Consider the following 16,064-nt stretch of genomic DNA (forward strand, 5'->3'; position numbering starts at 1 on the left):
AAAAAAAAAAAAAAAATCTTTTCAGCAGCCTGTTAAGTGGTCTCCATGATGGACTGAGAAGGCCTGGGGTGGAACAAGAATTAAAAGAAATTAAAGACTGTGTAAGCAAAAACTCAGTTGTATGTAAGAAAATCCAATTCCCCCTGAGGAAGAGAAAGGGCTGGAGTCCTTTAAAATTAACTGCCTGTTTTTCTCTCAGTGGCTAGTGAGCCTTATCTTTCCCTTTCCCAGGCATTGTGAAGACCCTGTTTCTCTAGCTGTGCAGCTGCAAGGTCACTAGACAGATAATCTCAAGTCGTAAAACACATTGTTCCTTGGAAAGTAAGAAATAATGTAATGCACGTCTTAATTGAATAACTGTCTTTGTTTCTTGATTCTGTAATACACTTCCCCCTGCACAGATCTCTCTCCGCCCCATGAAATTCTTAAAAGGTAGCTTGACTCTTTGTTCAGGGCTCAGTCCTTTGGATGTTAATTTGACGGGGTCGGTGCACCTAAATAATTAAATAATTCCTCCTCAACCCCTCGGTCTCTCTGATTCCTTAATTATCCCACAGCAAGGGAAGAGCTATGGAAGAGCAATGTCCTTCCTGATTCCTGACCCTTAGAGGGAGAGGAGGTTAACAGGGAAGGAGAAAGGGGAAAAGGCCTACAGACTCCTAAATATATACAATTTTCACTCCTTAGGACCATATTGTCAAGTTTTTTGATGTATAATTTTTTTTAATAGAGATGGGGTCTCACTATGTTGCTCAGGCTGGTCTCAAACTCCTGAGCTAAAGCAGTCCTCCCGTCTCAGCCTCCCAGAGTGCTGGGATTACAGGTGTGAGCCACTGTGTACCTGGCCCACATTGTCGAATTAATGGAAAGGAAATACAGAACCAGAAAAACCAAGTAACTGGTTAGAAGCAAAACTTGAACTAGAACCCAGATCATAAAATCTAGGAACTGCAAGGGAAACGGGGATAAGGCAAAGCAGATTACTGATCACTTATGCATGTCAGACACTGCAGGGTTTGTGTGTGTGCTTCCTCGTTTCCTCTGTGTAATTATCTTATTAAATCAATATCATATCATTTTACAGGTTTGGTCTGTTTTTTTTTTTTTTTTAAAGGAAGTGCCAACCATTTTGCCTGGCACAGTACTTGGCCGTGGGGGTACAATGAAGATCAAGTTCAAGATCAAGGTGGTCCCTGCCCTATGGTGCTTTTATGTGGGAGAGTCAGGTAAGGAAGCAGTTATCAAGCCTTCTGTGTTTATAATAGAAGTTCAGAATGCTTTGGGAGCACTGCGGTGGGTCCTGCCTCAGGCTGGGAAAAGTCAGGGAGGGCTTCCTGAAGAAGCTTTCAGGTCTTGGAGTGAGCAGAGAATGGGATTGAGGATAGAGGTGGGTGGGTAGGGAAGATGAGAAATGAGGCCAGAGGGGTAGGCAGGTTCCAGACTCCAGACCACCTGGTTAGATGTTTGCATTTCACCTAAGATGGAGATTCAAGGTGGAGGGTGTTGGAAGGTTTTAAGTGACGGGATGATAGGATGAGATGTCCTTATTCTTTTTTGTTTTTATTTTTCTTTATGATGATGATTATTATTTTTTGAGATGGAGTTTCACTGTTGTCACCCAGGCTGGAGTGCAACGGCACGATCTTGGCTCATTGCAACCTCTGCCTCCCAGGTTCAAGTGATTCTCCTGCTGCAGCCTCCCAAGTAGCTGGGATTACAGGTGCATTCTACCGTGCCTGGCTAATTTTTGTATTTTTAGTAGAGACGGGGTTTCACCATGTTGGCCAGGCTGGTCTCAAACTCCTGACCTCAGGCGATCCACCTGCCTTGGCCTCCCAAAGTGCTGAGATTACAGGCATGAGCCACCGCGCCCGGCCCTTTTTTATTTTTACTTTTTAAAGACAGGGTCTCTCTGTTGCGCAGGCTGGAGTGCAGGGTGTGATCACGGCTCACTACAGCCTCAACCTCCTGGGCTAAATTGATCCTCTGTCCTCAGCCTCCTGAGTAGGTAGGACTGCAGGCATGCATCACCATGGCTAATTTTTTATTTTTTATTTACATAGAGATGGGTCTCCATATATTGCCCAGTTTGGTCTCAAACTCCTAGCCTCAAGTGATCTTACGCCTCAGCCTCCCAAAATGCTCAGATTGCAGGTGTGAACCACCATGCCCAGCCAGATGTCCCATTTCTAAGGGAAACTTTGGTTTTGGTGTGGAGGGCGGGCTGGAGGGGGTAGGACTAGAGGAGGGAGATGAGCTGGGAACAGCAGTGATTCACAGCAGTGAGAATAGCAGCTAAGCTAGGACAATGCCGGGAGAAACAGAAATGGATGCGCTGAAGAAATTGATTTAGGAGTTAGAAACCATCAGGACTTGGTGACTGATGACTCTGAGGGGTGGGGAGTTAGAGGGATCCAGGATGACTCCCAGGTTTTGTCTTGGGCTACGTCATCATCATGGTGCCACCATCTACTCAGTTGTCCAGATGAGATAACTGAAGCTCACAGAAGTAATTTATCCCAGGTCAATCAACTCGTAAATGGTAGAGCTGGGGCTCAACACCAGCCCTGATTGATGCCTTCCTAATTCCACCAGTTCCAGCATTTTTCTGTTTATAACAGTCTGGACAACAGCCATGAACAGCTTTGGCCAAGGTGCACAACTGTGCTTTCTGGAGCCATGGGCTTCTGCAGTGGTGAATGGAGATTTATTCTGAGCTTTAGTAGTTCATTTGAAAGCAATGTTCGGAATCTCCCCTACCTAATGCCCTAAAGCTCTGCACTATCCCCAAAGGCGGCCTGGGTTAATGAAGGGAGAGCTCACCTCCTAACCCAGGGTTAGGAGACCTGGGTTCAAGTCCTGGTCCTGCCAGGTCACATACCTTCTCTGGGCCCCAGTTTCCCAATCCTTGAGTGAAGAGGTTGGGTCAGATGACCTCTAACGGCCATTTCAGCATCTGTTTCTAAGATCTACGTGTCTGGGGAGCAGGAAACGTGCTTAAATACGTTACAGGCTAGAGGCATTCTGAAGGCCATTTGGTTTGATTTCTCAGTGATATGTTAGCCTCCTCTAAAGTGAGCCCAGCTGTGGCCTATGTAACTTGGGTCAGGCACGGGCCCCATAACACACTGATCAAATCAGAATTCTTGGAGCAGGGCTGCAGAGAAGTCTCTTGGAATGTGCACCAGTGATCCCAGTGTGTAGTGAGGTTTGAGAACCACTGTCTTGGAGGATGCTGGGAGATCGCCAAGGTGTGTGTTACCCACAGGAAGCCAGTGAGAATGACTGGGGGCCTCTGTGGAGGAGAAATCAGCCCAGGGAAGAGCCAGATATTCCAGAGCAGGGAGGGAAGCACACAGTCAGCTGAGAACTAATCCTGACTCAGTCTCTACAATGTGTTCCTGGTGCCACAGGAAAAAAGTAGGTGGGGAAAGAAGCAAGAGGTCTTGCCTTTTCCATCTGCGAGCCCGTCTCCTTCAGTCCCTTCAAAGCACCTCCCATCTCTTGGCTCCTCACCAGGTGAGCAGTGCTGTGCTCACCTGGCCCAGGGGGGTGAAGTGCCTTGCTGCAAGTTGTGGGAGAGAAGACAGCAGAAAATAACTCTGGGTTGTTCTGAGCAAGGCGAGAATACATCTGGTCAGGAGATAAGGGAGGGGCCGGGTGCGATGCCTCACACCTGTAATCCCAGCACTCTGAGAGGCCGAGGCGGGAGGACCTTTTGACCCACAAGTTCAAGACTGGCTTGGGCAACACAGCAAGACCCCATCTCCACAAAAATAATAAAAAAATTATCCAGACACGGTGGTGAGCACCTATAGTCCCAGCTACTCAGGAAGCTGAGGTAGGGGGATCGCTTGAGCCCAGGAATTGGAGGTTATGGTGAACTATGATCAGGGCATTGCATTGCAGCCCGGCAGCAGAGCAAGACCCTTGTCTCTAAAAACAAACAAACAAACAAACAAACAAGAGATGGAGGAAGACTCTGTGAAAGCCATACTTCGTGAGATAGAGCCCTCTCCTCTTTTTATTTATTTATCTTTTTTTTTGAGACAGGGTCTCACTCTGTCACCCAGGCTGGCATGCAGTGATGCAATCTCAGCTCACTGCAACCTCCATATCTCAGGCTCAAGCAATCCTCCTGCCTCAGCCCCCTGGGTAGCTGGGAGTACAGGCACATGCTGCCTTGACCAGCTAAATTTTTTTGTATTTTTAGTAGAGTTTTGTCATGTTGCCAGGGCTAGTCTCGAACTCCTGGGCTGAAACAATCTGTCTGCCTCAGCCTCCCAAAGTACTAGGATTACAAGCATTAGCCACCACGCCCGGCCTTACAGCCTTCTGCTCCTAACAATACCTTCAAGGCCATCAGTATCTGTCAACAAGCACTTACTGCATGCCCACCCTGTGCCAGAAACCACACCCCGCCACAGGATGCCAACAGGAAAGACGCAGACTTTGCCCTTTAGCCTCCAGACCAGAGGAGGCGGCAGATGAGCAAACATGCCATCACAGTGTCGTGTGAGAGGCTCTGGGAGCCCAGACGGTCCTGAAAACTGAGGCTGGGCACTCCAGGAAGGCTTCCTGGGGGAGGTAGCACTGAGTTATGAAGGACAGGTTTGAATTACCCAGGAAGAAAGGGGTGTGTGGATGTGAAAGGAGGGAGGTGGCAATGTCATTACACTGTTTTATATGGTCCAACACCCTTATCCATCCATTATTTCATTTGGTGTTACTATGATGCTGGCTAGAAAGTTCATAGATTATTTTCATTCAATGGACTGAGTGTCAAGGGGCTAGGATGGAAAACTTCCTCATCATTACAGCAAGAGAATCAGAGGCCCTCATTTGACAAGCACAGTGGTTATTGAAGGAATCTTCTCTATGGCTGATATCTCTATCTGTGATCTCTCTCAGTCTCCCAGAAACTTGGGAAATAGAAGGAACTTTCTCCATTTTATAAAAGAGGAAGCCAAGGTTTAGAGAGATGGACTTCATCAACACCCATGCACTTGATGGCTAGCAAGGACTCAGCATTTTAGAATACTTTCCGGATTAAAGTGAAAAGTGGATTAATAAATAGTGCTCCCAAAGTAGGGCTTTCTTTAGTCACATCTGCCTGCTATATACAGACTTAAGGGAGGGGTTGTTAATATTACGTACCTCGTTCACTCCCTACTTAACCCAGCTTCCCTATCACAACCCAGGAATATTAAAGACAATTAGATGGTTTTAGTTTGGCAATGGATAATTATAATCATGTCATTTTAGCAAGCTTCTCCTGTGACCACTTGACCCTATTTTTTTGTTTTTTGAGACAGGGTCTTGCTCTGTTGTCCAGGCTGCAGTGCAGTGGCACTCTCACAGCTCACTGCAGCCTCGACCTCCTAGGCTTAAGAGATCCTTCCACCTCAGCCTTCCAAGGAGCCGGGACTACAGATGCATGCCACCATACTTGGCTAATTTTTGTATTTTTTTGGAGAGACGAGGTTTTGCCATGTTTCCCAGGCTGGTCTTGAACTCCTGAGCTCAAGCTCTCTGCCTCTCTCAGCCTCCCAAAGTGCTGGGATTAGAGGGGTGAGCCACTGTGCTCAGCCTGACCACTGAACTCTAACTTGGAAGACATCACAGTGTATCCAATCACGTCCAGGCTTAAGCATAAGGCCAGCCTGACTTTTTCAGTGGGATTTTGAGCAGCGACTTAGAGAGGTGGGAAGTGAGCTTTGCCGGAGCCCCCTAAGCTTTCCAGGCAGTGCTGGTGGATTCTAGCAGATACAGTAGCTCCCAGGTAGACGAGCACATGTGCTCAAGGTAATTTATTTTCAGTAATCAGAGTAGACTGTGGAGACTTGTGAAGGATCTGTCCTAATTCAGAATATTCGTCTGTGAATTGGCTTTTAGAAAAATCAACTACTTTTAGAAGTTTCCTTGTAACTAAAATAGAGGTTGCTCTAGTATGAGGAGAAAAACCCTGGCTGCAAATTTGAGATGAAAGGGAAAACCACCATCCGAGTTCTGGAGTTGCCAGGATTTCATAAGGACCTATATTATTTCCTTTCTCTTTGAAGGCCTTGCATTGCTTTGTTTGTTTGTTTGTTTGTTTGTTTGTTTGTTTTGAGACAGGGTCTCACTCTGTCACCCAGGCCAGAGTGCAGAGGTGCAATCCAGGCTCACAGCAGCCTTGACTTCCCAGGCTCAAGTGATCTTCTCGCTTCAGCCTCCAAAGTAGCTGTGTGCGCAACACCATGCCCAGTTAATTTTTGTATTTTTTGTAGAGACACGGTTTCACCAGGTTACCCTGGCTGGTTTCAAACTCCTGAGCTCAAGCGACGGGCCTGCCTTGGCCTCCCAAAGTGCTGGGATTACAGGTGTGAGCCACCGCTCCCCATCAGGCCTTGTCTTTGGTTTCTAAACCTACCTTGTACATTTGGTTTTTAACAAATGACAACAAAGTTCCCTGAACCATAATCAAATGCACATGAACGCATTGGCCTGTGCGCATTCTTCCCACCCTGATCCTGTGCTCAGCTGATCTTCGGAGGGCCCACGCCCTCTCAGGGACTGGGGAGGCCCTGAGAAGGTCAAGGCCAGGCCCTTGCCCTGGAGCAGCATAGCCTAGTGGCAAACTGCTGCACAGCACCAGCAGGCTGTGAAGTAAAGAGAGCAGCCAAAGGCGCAATAGGAGAGGGAGTCCAGGAAACCTTAGAGGATACCATCTTTGAGCCTGGAGTTCATCAGCCAGAGGAGGTAGCGATGGTCTGATAGTCCATGATTCTGCAGTGCTCTGTACAGAGAGCCACACACGTCTTTCCTGTCCTTAGACAAAATAACTATTGTTCAACTAGCCCGTGATCTTTAACGACAGTGCAATAAAATTAGAAATGGCAAAATAGTTAAAAATAAGCCATGGCAGTCAGGCACAATGGCTCACAACTGTAATCCCAGCACTTTGGGAGGCTGAGGCAGGAGAATTACTTGAATCCGGGATGCGGAGGTTGCAGTGAGCTGAAGTTGCGCCACTGCACTCCAGCCTGGGTGATAGAGTGAGACTTTGTCTCAACAGCAATGACAACAAAAAACATAGAAAAGTATCTTCAAGATATTCAATTTGCAAGGCCGGGCACAGTGGCTCATGCCTGTAATCTCAGCATTGTGGGAGGCCAAGGTGGGTGGATCACCTGAGGTCAGGAGTTTGAGACCAGCCTCACCAACATATTGAAACCCCATCTCTACTAAAAATACAAAAAAAATAGCTGGGCATCATGGTGGGGACCTGTAATCCCAGTTACTCGGGAGGCTGAGGCAGGTGAATTGCTTGAACCTGGGAGGCAGAGGTAGCAAAAGGAATGCAGAATAGTATTAATTATTTTTAAATTAAGTATTATTATTTTTAATTATTAAAAATTATTATAAACTATTATCATAGTGTAATATTATATTTATGTTATATAAATTATATAGACATATATAAACATAACATTACTTATATAATAATATAAAATATTATTAGTAATTATTATTTATTAATTATTTTAAAAATTAAGTATTTTTTAGACACAAAGATTTGTAATTAATACTTAATTTAAAAAATAATTAGGGGGCATTCCAAGATGGCCAAATAGGAACAGCTCCGGTCTGCAGCTCCCAACGTGATCAACACTGAAGATGGGTGATTTCTGCATTTCCAACTGAGGTACCTGGTTCAACTCACTGGGACTGGTTAGACAGTGGGTGTAGCCCACGGAGGGTGAGCTGAAGCAGGGCAGGGCGTCACTTCACCTGGGAAGCACAAGGGGTTGGGGGATTTCCCTTTCCTAGCCAAGGGAAGCCGTGACAGACTACCTGGAAAAACAGGACACTCCCCACCCAAATCCTGCGCTTTTCCCAAGGTCTTAGCAACTGGCAGACAAGGTGATTCTCTATTGTGACTGGCTTAGTGGGCCCCATGCCCATGGAGCCTTGCTTACTGCTAGCGCAGCAGTTTGAGATCGATCTGCGAGGCGGCAGCCTGGCTTGGGGAGGGGCGTCTGCCATTGCTGAGGCTTGAGTAGGTAAACAGAGTGGCCAGGAAGCTTGAACTGGGTGGAGCCCACCACAGCTCAACAAGGCCTACTGCCTCTGGACTCCACCTCTGTGGGCAGGGCATAGCTGAACAAAAGGCAGCAGACAACTTCTGCAGACTTAAACGTCCTATCTGACAGCTCTGAAGAGAGCAGTGGTTTTCCCAGCATGGCATTTGAGCTCTGAGAATGGACAGACTACCTCCTCAAGTGGGTCCCTGACCCCCGTGTAGCCTAACTGGGAGACACCTCCCAGTAGCAGCCGACAGACACCTCATATAAGTGGCTGCCCCTCTGGGATGAAGCTTCCAGAGGAAGGATCAGGCAGCAATATTTGCTGTTCTGCAATATTTGCTGTTCTGCAGCCTCTGCTGGTGATACCAGGGGAACAGGCTCTGGAGTGGAACTCCAGCAAACTCCAACAGACCTGCAGCTGAGGGACCTGACTGTTAGAAGGAAAACTAACAAACAGAAAGGAATAGCATCAACATCAACAAAAAGGTCATCTACAACAAAACCCCATTTGTAGGTCACCAACATCAAAGACCAAAGGTAGATAAAACCACAAAGATGGGGAGAAACCAGAGCAGAAAAGCTGAAAATTCTAAAAACCAGAGTGCCTCTTCTCCTCCAAAGGATCACAGCTCCTCGCCAGCAATGGAACAAAGCTGGATGAAGAATGACTTTGACGAGTTGACAGAAGTAGGCTTCAGAAGGTCGGTAATAACAAACTTCTCCGAGCTAAAGGAGGATGTTCGAACCCATTGCAAGGAAGCTAAAAACCTTGAAAAAAGATCAGATGAATGACTAACTAGAATAAATAGTGTAGAGAAGACCTTAAATGACCTGATGGAGCTGAAAACCGTGGTATGACAACTACATGCACAAGCTTCAGTAGCTGATTTGATCAAGTGGAAGAAAGTGTATCCGTGATTAAAGATCAAATTAATGAAATAAAGTGAGAAGACAAGGTTAGAGAAAAAAGAGTAAAAAGAAACGAACAAAGCCTCCAAGAAATATGAGACTATGTGAAAAGACCAAATCTACATCTGATTGGTGTACCTGACAGTGATGGGGAGAATAGAACCAAGTTAGAAAACACTCTTCAGGATATTATCCAGAACTTCCCCAACCTAGCAAGGCAGGCCAACATTCAAATTCAGGAAATGCAGAGAACACCACAAAGATACTCCTTGAGAAGAGCAACCTCAAGACACATAATTGTCAGATTCTCCAAGGTTGAAATAAAGGAAAAAATGTTAAGGGCGGCCAGAGGGAAAGGTCGGGTTACCCACAAAGGGAAGCCCATCAGTCTAACAGCTGATCTCTTGGCAGAAACCCTACAAGCTAGAAGGGAGTGGGGGCCAATATTCAACATTCTTAAAGAAAATAATTTTCAACCCCAAATTTCATATCCAGCCAAACTAAGCTTCATAAGTAAAGGAGAAATAAAATCCTTTACAGACAAGCAAATGCTGAGTGATTTTGTCGCTACCAGGCCTGCCTTACAAGAGCTCCTGAAGGAAGCACGAAACATGGAAAGAAACAACCGGTACCAGCCACTGCAAAAACATGCCAAATTATAAAGACCATCAATGCTATGAAGAAACTGCATCAATTAACAGGCAAAATAACCAGCGAACATCATAATGACAGGATCAAATTCACACATAGCAATACTAACCTTAAATGTAAATTGGCTAAATGCCCCAATTAAAAGACACAGACTGGCAAATTGGATAAAGAGTCAAGACCTATCAATGTGCTGTATTCAGGAGACCCATCTCACATGCAAAGACGCATATAGGCTCATAATAAAGGGATGGAGGAAGATCTACCAAGCAAATGGAATGCAAAAAAAAAAAAGCAAGGGTTGCAATCCTGGTCTCTGATAAAACAGACTTTAAACCAACAAAGATCAAAAGAGACAAAGAAGGCCATTACATAATGTTAAAGGGATCAATTCAACAAGAAGAGCTAACTGTCCTAAATATATAGGCACCCAATACAGGAGCACCCAGATTCATAAAGCAAGTCCTTAGAGACTTAGAAAGAGACTTAGACTCCCACACAATAATAATGGGAGATTTTAACACCCTACTGTCAATATTAGACAGATCAATGAGACAGAAGGTTAACAAGGATATCCAGGCCCTGAACTTAGCTCTGCAACAAGCAGACATAATAGACATCTACAGAATTCGCCACCCCCAAGCAACAGAATATACATTCTTCTCAGCACCACATCGCACTTATTCTAAAATTGACCACATAATTGGAAGTAAAGCACTCCTCAGCAAAAGTAAAAGAACAGAAATGACAACAAACTGTCTCTCAGACCACGGTGCAATCAAATTAGAACTCAGGATCAAGAAACTCACTCAAAACCGAACAACTACATGGAAACTGAACAACTTGCTCTTGAATGACTATTGGGTAAATAACGAAATGAAGGCAGAAATAAAGGTGTTCTTTGAAACCAATGAGAACAAACACACAATGTACCAGCATCTCTGGGACACATGTAAAGCAGGGTGTAGAGGGAAATTTATAGCACTAAATGCCCACAAGAGAAAGCAGGAAAGATCTAAAATTGACAACCTAACATCACAATTAAAAGAACTAGAGAAGCAAGAGCAAACAAATTCAAAAGCTAGCAGAAGGCAAGAAATAACTAAAATCAGAGCAGAACTGAAAGAGATAGAGACATAAAAAACCCTTCAAAACATCAATGAATCCAGGAGCTGGTTTTTTGAAAAGATCAACAAAGTTGATAGACTGCTAGCAAGACTAATAAAATGAAAAGAGAGAAGAATCAAATAGACACAATAAAAACTGATAAAGGGGATATCACCACCAATCCCACAGAAATACAAACTACCATCAGAGAATAATATAAGCACCTCTATGCAAATAAACTAGAAAATCTAGAAGAAATTCCTGGACACATACACTCTCCCAAGACTAAACCAGGAAGAAGTTGGATCCCTGAATAGACCAATAACAGGCTCTGAAACTGAAGCAATAATTAATAGCCTACCAACCAAAAAAAGTCCAGGACCAGATGGATTCACAGCGGAACTCTACCAGAGGTACAAAGAGGAGCTGGTTCCATTCCTTCTGAAACTATTCCAATCAATAGAAAAAGAGGGAATTCTCTCTAACTCATTTTATGAGGCCAATATCATCCTGATACCAAAGCCTGGCAGAGACACACAAAAAAAGAGGATTATAGACCAATATCCCTGACGAAAATCCATGCAAAAATCCTCAATAAAATACTGGCAAACCAAATCCAGCAGCACATCAAAAAGCTTATCCACCACGATCAAGTTGGCTTCATCCCTGGGATGCAAGGCTGGTTCAACATATGCAAATCAATAAAAGTAATCCATCACATAAACAGAACCAATGGCAAAAACCACGATTGTCTCAATAGATTCAGGAAAGGCCTTTGACAAAATTCAACAGTGCTTCATGCTAAAAACTCTCAATAAACTAGGTATTGATGGAACATATCTCAAAATAATAACAGCTATTTATGACAAACCCACAGCCAATATCATACTGAATGGGCAAAAACTGGAAGCATTCCCTTTGAAAACCAGTACAAGACAAGGATGCCCTCTCTCACCACTCCTATTCAACATAGTGTTGGAAGTTCTAGCCAGGGCAATCAGGCAAGAGAAAGAAATAAAAGGTATTCAATTACGAAATGAGGAAGTCAAGTTGTCCCTGTTTGCAGATGACATGATTGTATATCTAGAAAACCCCATCGTCTCAGCCCAAAATCTCCTTAAGCTGATAAACAACTTCAGCAAAGTCTCAGGATACAAAATCAATGCGCAAAAATCACAAGCATTCCTATACACCATTAACAGACAAACAGAGAGCCAAATCATGAGTGAACTCCCATTCACAATTGCTGCAAAGAGAATAAAATACCCAGGAATTCAACTAACAAGGGATGTGAAGGACCTCTTCAAGGAGAACTACAAACCACTGCTCAATGAAATAAAAGAGTTTACACAAACAAATGGAAGAACATTCCGTGCTCATGGATAGGAAGAATCAATATCGTGAAAATGGCCATACTGCCCAAAGTAATTTATAGATTAAGTGCCATCCCCATCAAGCTACCAATGACTTTCTTCACAGGACTGATAAAAACTACTTTAAAGTTCATATGGAACCAAAAAAGAGCCCACATTGCCAGGACAATCCTAAGCAAAAAGAACAAATCTGGAGGCATCATGCTACCTGACTTCAAACTATACTAAAAGGCTGCACTAACCAAAACAGCATGGTACTGGTACCAAAACAGATATATAGACCAATGGAACAGAACAGAGGCCTCAGAAATAATGCCACACATCTACAACCACCTAATCTTTGACAAACCTGACAAAAACAAGAAATGGGGAAAGGATTCCCTGTTTAATAAATGATGCTGGGAAAACTGGCTAGCCATATGTAGAAAGCTGAAACTGGATCCCTTTCTTACACCTTGAAAAATTAATTCAAGATGGATTAAAGACTTAAATTTAAGACGTAAAACCACAAAAACCCTAGAAGAAAACCTAGGCAATACCATTCAAGACATAGGCATGGGCAAGGACTTCATGACTAAAAACACCAAAACCAATGGCAACAAAAGCCAAAATAGACAAATGGGATCCAATCAAACTAAAGAGCTTCTGCATGGCAAAAGAAACTACCGTCAGAGTGAACAGGGAACCTACAAAATGGGAGAACGTTTTTGCAATCTACCTATCGGACAAAGGGCTAATATCCAGAATCCTCAAAGAACTCAAAAAAATTTACAAGAAACAAACAACCTCATCAAAAAGTGGGCAAAGGATATGAACAGACACTTCTCAAAAGAAGACATCTATGCAGCCAACAGACATATGAAAAAATGCTCATCATCACTGGTCATCAGAGAAATGCAAATCAAAACCACAATGAGATACTATCTCATGCCAGTTAGAATGGCAATCATTAAAAAGTCAGGAAACAACAGATGCTGGAGAGGATGTGGAGAAATAGGAACACTTTTACACTGTTGGTGGGACTGTAAACTAGTTCAACCATTGTGGAAGACAGCGTGGGGATTCCTCAAGGATCTAGAACTAGAATTACGATTTGACCCAGCAATCCCAGTACTGGGTATATACCCAAAGGATTATAAATCATGCTACTATAAAGACACATGCACACGTATGTTTATTGCGGCACTATTCACAATAGCAAAGACTTGGAACCAACCCAAATGTCCATCAATGATAGATCGGATTACGAAAATGTGGCACATATACACCATGGAATACTATGCAGCCATAAAAAAGGATGAGTTCATGTCCTTTGCAGGGACATGGATGAAGCTGGAAACCATCATTCTCAGCAAACTATCACAAGGACAGAAAAACAAACACCGCATGTTCTCACTTATAGGTGGGAATTGAACAATGAGAACATTTGGACACAGGGTGGGGAACATCACACACTGGGACCTGTTGGGCGGTGGGGGACTGGGGGAGGGATAGCATTAGGAGAAATACCTAATGTAAATGAGGAGTTGATGGGTGCAGCAAACCAACATGGCACATGTATACCTATGTATCAAACCTGCATGTTGAGCTCGTGTACCCTAGAACTTAAAGTATAATAAAAAAATTAAATTTAAATTTAAAAAAAGAAAGAAAACAAAAGAAAAAGAAAAGAAAAATATTATCTGGGATTTGTTTCAAAATAATTTGAGAGAAGGGAATAAACGGAGGAGGCATTGGTGGTTGGGTTGGTAGTTGCTGGGGCTAAATGATGGTGTTCATGGGATTGGTTACACTATTCTATTTTTGTGGATGTTCACAAATCTCCATAATAGAAAAGTTTTTAAAATATATGCTACACAGATATACCATTTCTCATCTATTTGGCAAAAATTCAAAAGCTTAACAACACACTATACTGATGAGGCGATAAGAAAATAGAAACTCTTACATTGCTGGCAAGAATGCGAAATGGTAAAACCCTATTGGGTGAATCTGGTATTATTTAACAAAATCATATATGCTTTTATCCTATGATCCAGCATTCCTATTTGGTACTGTAATGTGAAACATTTTAGGTATGATAAGACTTCCGGACCATTATAATGTACATTATAGGATAATGTAAATATGTTGATATGATTAATTATATTTAAAATAAAAGAAAACATTTATTTGTTATCAGGAACCAAGACTTTCATAGTGAGAGAAAAGAGGTACAAACACAAAACAGAAGAACAAACTGTGTACAATACGTCTGAATTAGAAATACTATGAACTAAATAATTTCTGAAGATATGATAGTAATAGAAAATGACTACTTTGTAATCCCAATGTCTCACTGATTTACACAAGCATCTTCAATGAACACTAAAACCATTAGATGATATGCTGTCAGGAAACAGAATATTTATAGTCTCAAAATATCACCCCACAGTTTTGTTACTAATTACAAACAATAAATGTATCTTTACACTGGAGAGATCTTATAGCCCCCACCTTTACCAAATAACTTGGTATCTATTGAATCTAGAAGCCAGGTGCTAATGGATACCACCTCTCTCTAAACAAACCAAGTATGGTATGATTCCACTGACATGAAATATCCAGAATGGGCGAATCCATAAAGATAGAAGGTAGATTACTAGTTGCCTAGGTACAGGGGAAATGAGTTGTTGTCTAAGGATGGGAGGGTAAGGGGTTTCTTTGGGGGAGACACAAATATTCTAAAATTGATTGTGGTGGTGTCCACATAACTGTGAACGCACTAAATCATACATTTTAAATAAGTGAATTATATGGTGTGATACCTCAATACAGCTTTTTTTAAAAAAGAAAAAAATTATTAATAAATAATGTTGCCATTTGTGTCTAAAAAATAGGTATACACTTGAAAATGAATAAAATAGCCCATAAAATTATACTTCAGAAGCTGGTAACAGTGGTTGCCTCTATGGAGAGAATCAAGGTGCCTGGGGCGCAGGAGAGGGGAGGGAGACTTACTTTTTTAAATTAAGGTATAATTTACATACACTGCTATTCGCCCCTTTTAGTATACATTTCCCCCAGTTTTGACAAATGCATGCAGCCATGGGGGCACACAGCAATGCACATATAGACTGCTTCCGTCACCCCTAATTTTCTCCTGTCCCTCTATAGCCAGCCGTGGCACCACCCTCAGCCCCTGACAGCACTGACCTGTTTTCTGTCCCTACAGTTTTGCCTTTTCCATTCTGTCACATGCGTGGGCTCAAACAGTTGTAGCTTCTGAGAGACTTTTTTCTGCATTTTTTATTTCTTGAATTTTGTTTTATGTGTACATATTATCTATTCAAAAAATAGGTAACAGTTTTGGACAGTAAAAATCATCCTTATAAATAATCCATGGGCTAGAGAGAAAACCCAGTGGAAATCATAAAATATTTAGAACTGAATGATAATGAAGGTATTCATGAAATATCATTAATGAAATAGGTTTTGATACTATTATACGTACTGGAAATATCAAAACCCATGGATGCAGCAAAAATAATATCTGGGGTAAAATTTATAACCTTAAGTATGTTGATCAGAAAACAAACACTGCCAGGCACGGTGGCTCATGCCTGTAATCCCAGCACTTTGGGAGGCCGAGACAAGCAGATCACCTGAGGTCAGGAGTTTGGGACCTGCCTGGCTAACATGGCAAAACCCCGTCTCTACCAAACATGCAAAAAAATTAACCGTCAGTAGTGGCACGTGCCGGTAATCCCAGCTACTTGGGAGGCTGAGGCAGGAGAATCGCTTGAACCCAGGAGACAGAGGTTGCGGTGAGCCAACATCGCACCATTGCACTCTAGCCTCGGCTACAAGAGTGAAACTCCGTCTCAAAAATAAAAGAAAAAGAAATAGAAAACAAACATTGTATTTTAAAAGATGCTAATGTGTCCTAAAAAGCCAAACAAAGAAAGCAGAATAAATG

General features: G+C 42.9%; 1 protein-coding gene across 5 annotated transcripts in view; it reads left to right on the plus strand.

Annotated features, from left to right (window-relative positions):
• TGM3 (transglutaminase 3) overlaps positions 1 to 16,064 on the plus strand; it is a 133,260-nt gene that overhangs the window by 49,102 nt on the left and 68,094 nt on the right. For 3 of the 5 annotated variants that reach the window (XM_063803236.1, XM_063803237.1, XM_016937320.4), the window contains one exon: positions 1,115 to 1,226. The exons of 1 other annotated variant lie outside the window; for it this stretch is intronic. In XM_063803236.1, coding sequence (XP_063659306.1) covers positions 1,163 to 1,226 — 64 coding nt within the window. In that variant the 5' untranslated portion in view covers positions 1,115 to 1,162. Of the gene's footprint in view, positions 1 to 1,114; positions 1,227 to 7,591; positions 7,688 to 16,064 lie in introns of all 5 variants that reach the window. One more of the 5 variants, XM_063803238.1, reaches the window with a different exon arrangement.

Source organism: Pan troglodytes, chromosome 21 (assembly GCF_028858775.2).
Source record: "Pan troglodytes isolate AG18354 chromosome 21, NHGRI_mPanTro3-v2.0_pri, whole genome shotgun sequence".
Taxonomy (NCBI): domain Eukaryota; kingdom Metazoa; phylum Chordata; class Mammalia; order Primates; family Hominidae; genus Pan; species Pan troglodytes.